The following is a 4,273-nucleotide window of genomic DNA, read 5'->3' as shown; positions in this document are numbered from 1 at the left end:
TGAACCCTCTCTTGTACACTCAAGCCTTTCCGTATTGCTGCAGCTTTACTTCCCACTGCTGCAAAGGCCCTCCTGCTAAACCTCTACCTTGGCCAAAACCCTAGCAGCCCTCAAAATCTCATTTATTTTCTTCTTCTCCTAAGCCACCAAATGCCTCTAGGAAGGATGCCAGCTCCACAGGCTTCCTCCACTACATTTCCATTTTCTTCTGCTTCAGTTTGGTGACTTTTCTTCCCTGGCAGGGCTGTTTTTTTCCGTTGATAATTCCCATCCCCACTGCTTGTGTAAGCAAGGGTCAGCACCTTCATGAAACCCTGCCTCTTCCTTCAAGGCCTCTTAGATATTTGTTTATCCTTTTTCCCCTCACAAGAGGATGCAGCAAGTTGCCTTTGCCAATATAAAATAGTAAACAATGACTCCAAGGATAAAGAAAAATAACCCCTTGAAGATCTGACAAGCAGTTTGAAGAAACTCTCATCTAAACACGGCAGCTGCAGGAAGACTCAGGTCTACCAGTGTGGCAAAGCACAGCCCACACCTTCCCTCCTGGCCATGTGTGAAAAAGGGTAGGGCTCTGTCCGTGACGCTCAGTGTCGGGTCCACGCAGCCATGCTCTTCATCCAGCAATATGACCCTCAGAGGGGATGAATCCTCTCAACTCTCTCCAGAAACTGGACATCCTCTCAAAGGCGTCCAGAGATGAGTTTGAAAATGCCAGCTTTCCTCCCCGCTGTCCTTTCAAACCAGGGTGCAAAGAGGGCGTGCTGTGATGGAGCTACCCTTTGGAACTTGGGAGGTGAAAAGCTGAACATAAACTTATGAGATACATCAATTATACCACATGATTTACAGCAAAAAAAAAAATGTATAGCCTGGTTCAGCAATGAGCCAAGGAGATAGTGGAAAGGATAATCGTGTGACAGAAGATATCTATGGATATCTGATGGATATATACACTAAGAAGGGAGTGCAGTTATTTAAGGTGGTCCGGAGCTTAACTAAGAAAGGAAAAAATTCAAACTGATAATCAGAAAAAACTTCCTGACAGATACAGCCAAGTGTAGAACAATCTGCCAAGGGAAATAGTGGAAGCCCAGTTCCTTTGCACATTTTAAGCTAACAATAACAAAATAGCGACATTGCAGGGGCCAGGGGAAAGACTAAGATGACCTCTGATGTCTTTGCCATCTCTCATTCCCATGAGAAGATATTCAGAATCCCCAAGGATTGCCACTTCAGTCTGCACTAGAAACAGAAACATCATGTGTGGAAAAACCCCACCAAACCAACCATTATACCATTAACCTTGACTCCTCACCTTGTACGGGACAAATTCACTCCTCTTGCTCCGTAGGTAAGCTGACAGATTTCCAAACTTGCAGTATTCCACAATCACCATGAGTGGGCCTGTACAACATGTAAAGCAATTTCTTAGAAAGACCATTTATATCCCACCTTATCTCAAAGCATAATTTGTGGCTAGAAATGCATACATTTCAAAAAGCATTCTACTACTCAGAGGTTTTAAAAAATACCTAATCAAAGCAGGGAAATTATTCCTTTTCTGTTGTATAAGGAAGGAAAAGAAAGCACATACTTTTGAAAATCACAGGCCTAACTTCATACGTGAAAACGTATAGTGGCGTGCTTATACTTGAAGTGCCAATAGCTGCCTACGCTAACTGACATTGTAAGGATGCGACACACATATTTGAATGAACTTTAGTGCAATTAACCACTCAACGTCTGCAATGAAGTACACACACAATTATCCACGCATTTTTGTGCGGGCAGTTTAAGTCCTAAAAACTTAAAATGGGAATCTTGGTTTCAGACCTAGACAGCTTAATGTACAGTCCAAATGTGATAGTTCATGCTCAAATTGCTTTACATAGGCATAGGTCACAATGATAAATTTCCACCCTAGGTTCCAGATACTGGCTGTCTCTATTTTATTATGAAATAAACAAGTTTAAAAATGAATTATGGATTATGTTTCCCTCAACAACTGCACTTCTGTCATGGAACTTTACAAATTAAATTCTGATCCCACAGTAAGACAAGTCAGCTTTCCTGAAAAAAAAATATTACTGAGTTACTTCACACTGACTTTCTTCCACATTAGCATCCAGTGCTGGATTTGTTAAACAAAACATCTGTCCCCAATTATCCACCCAGAGCTGGACTGCAAACTGCAATCTCCCCTCCTACACACACAGAGGCAACCACAGCCCATCCAAAGCCAGGGACAGAAGTCACAACTTGCAGTTGCACCGTAGCCAGTGACAAGAGTAAGACCAACTTGTTAAATCTGACACTAGACTCAGACCCAAAGTTGTTACACATGGGGTGTCCGCTATAAAAACGGATCTAAGCTACAGAAAAGAAAAGTGATAAAACAACTAAGGGATGGAGCTGAATGTAGAACTCAGGGTTTCTGAGCCCTTATTCCACCTGTGGACCTGCTCACTTTTATCACATTTTCTTTTCTTTTAAATAGAAGAATATTTTTTCCAACTTTTAATTTCAAAACTCGGTTTTCTATGCAGCAGCAATGGCAGAAACAGTCATTAGCATCTTCCCATGCTCTGAGAAGTTACTCACCTCCTGGTTTCGTACAGGCTCCAAGTAAATTGACAACATTGAGATGGTGGCCAATATGAATGAGGATCTTCAGCTCTGACATAAGTGCTCTGTGCTCACTATGGGTTGCACCCTCTGCAGAGGTAAAAACACAAATCAGGAGCACCGCAGACAGAAAGGTTTTTCCTCCTCTGCATTCTGTTGTTTTTCCAGCCCATCTAGTGAGAAGTCTTGTTGGTTGGCGGCCTGGGTCACCTACGGTTTTGCACTGCTTTTAAACATTTTCAAAAGTTTGCCAAGGGCAGTACATCAGAACAGGGGCACAAACAATACAGATTAGCAAACACCTTTTTTCCTACAGACATTGTGAGTACTCTCAGCCAAGAAAAGCCAGAAACATTGTCCCATAGCCATTGCTGGGGTCCATGCTAAAGGTCCAATCGGCCTATGGACTGGAGGGCATAGGGCCAGGGCCAAACATGCCTAACCCTACGGCCTCACCAAAAGCCTGGAGACATGACTGGTGTCCTCATCCCACAGGGTTAGAAAGGGAAGAGGAAAATGCTGAAGCAGTGGGGTAGAGGAGCCAGTTCTCTGCAGGCTGCCTGAGTGCTGGGAAGCTGGAGGGACAGGGCTTTCCAATTCGTGCTGTCATTATTGCACGTTCAACCCATTGCAATGAGTCTGCAATAGGTCTTGCCTGCACTTGCAACTGCTCACGCTGTACTGTCAGGAATTCCCCAGCTTTCCCAGTCTTCCTCCAGTACAGCACACGGTGGGATACAGCCCCTGGCTGCTGGCAGCCCCATTTTGCTGCCCCAGCTACGCCCTCTTCAGGAACAACATGTCTGGGAACTGCAGCTTTCAACCTTTCTGTGGCAGATGTGGGGTACTATAACATGATTTAAAGTGAGGAGAAAGCTGCTCAAAACTATGACTCATTTTGGAACATGCCTAAGCTGTTGTCAGACTTGCAGAAAGCTCCCCATCAGGCTGCATAAGGCAAAATGGACATGTGCAAACTGCTTGGAGGAGCAAGTTTCTATTCTGAACCTGAGTAGGCCTATGAAGCAATGGCTAAGAAACCACAGTTGCATTGCTCCAGTTACTGACGAGGGAAAGTCATGTATTTTCCTTAATCACTGCTTCATGACACCAACTGTTAAGCTACAACTGTGTACACCCTTGTACAAACATTTTGATTTTTTTTCTACCTACTGGTTATAGTATTGGCAATTATCCCTATATTGTGTATTCAAGGCAAAGTTTTAGTCATCATTTTTACCTTTAAGCATTTTGACTGCCACTGTTTTGCAGGTAGCAGTTTTGTCGATCCCAAACGCATCTGCTTCTATGACCTGGCCAAAAGCTCCACGCCCAAGAGGTTTACCTTGAAGTGAGAAGATGAACGTACTTTGATTTATTTGCCTGGCATGGTCGGCAAAAGATGCAGAATAAACAGCAACTCTAAACTGAGTTTATGTATCAGGAATCAACAGAAGGCTGATAATGGGGAGAGGATGCATTATATCCCATGGGACCACAGAGCCCAGCCAAGGGTCCTGCATCAAGGCAGCCCCATGGAAAGCCAGTACCTGAAACACCCCCCCAGCACCGGGGTGGCTGCAGTATCACTAAAAAAAAAAAAACATGGCTGGGGGAAAGAAGAAAAAACCAGCTTTTGTCGGGG

At 44.0% G+C, this 4,273-nt stretch overlaps 1 protein-coding gene across 1 annotated transcript in view; it reads right to left on the bottom strand.

The window, feature by feature from the left end:
* The window catches only part of KDR (kinase insert domain receptor (a type III receptor tyrosine kinase)), a gene marked incomplete at its 5' end in the record, with an annotated part of 29,427 nt that overhangs the window by 11,636 nt on the left and 13,518 nt on the right, over positions 1-4,273 (bottom strand). Inside the window, 3 exons of the mRNA XM_010144418.1 lie at positions 1,319-1,407; positions 2,605-2,718; positions 3,869-3,973. Of these exons, the coding sequence (XP_010142720.1) occupies positions 1,319-1,407; positions 2,605-2,718; positions 3,869-3,973 (308 nt within the window). The remainder of the gene's footprint in view (positions 1-1,318; positions 1,408-2,604; positions 2,719-3,868; positions 3,974-4,273) is intronic.

This window comes from Buceros rhinoceros, unplaced genomic scaffold (assembly GCF_000710305.1).
Source record: "Buceros rhinoceros silvestris isolate BGI_N320 unplaced genomic scaffold, ASM71030v1 scaffold3281, whole genome shotgun sequence".
Lineage (NCBI taxonomy): Eukaryota > Metazoa > Chordata > Aves > Bucerotiformes > Bucerotidae > Buceros > Buceros rhinoceros.
This window is presented reverse-complemented; position numbering and strand designations above follow the sequence as displayed.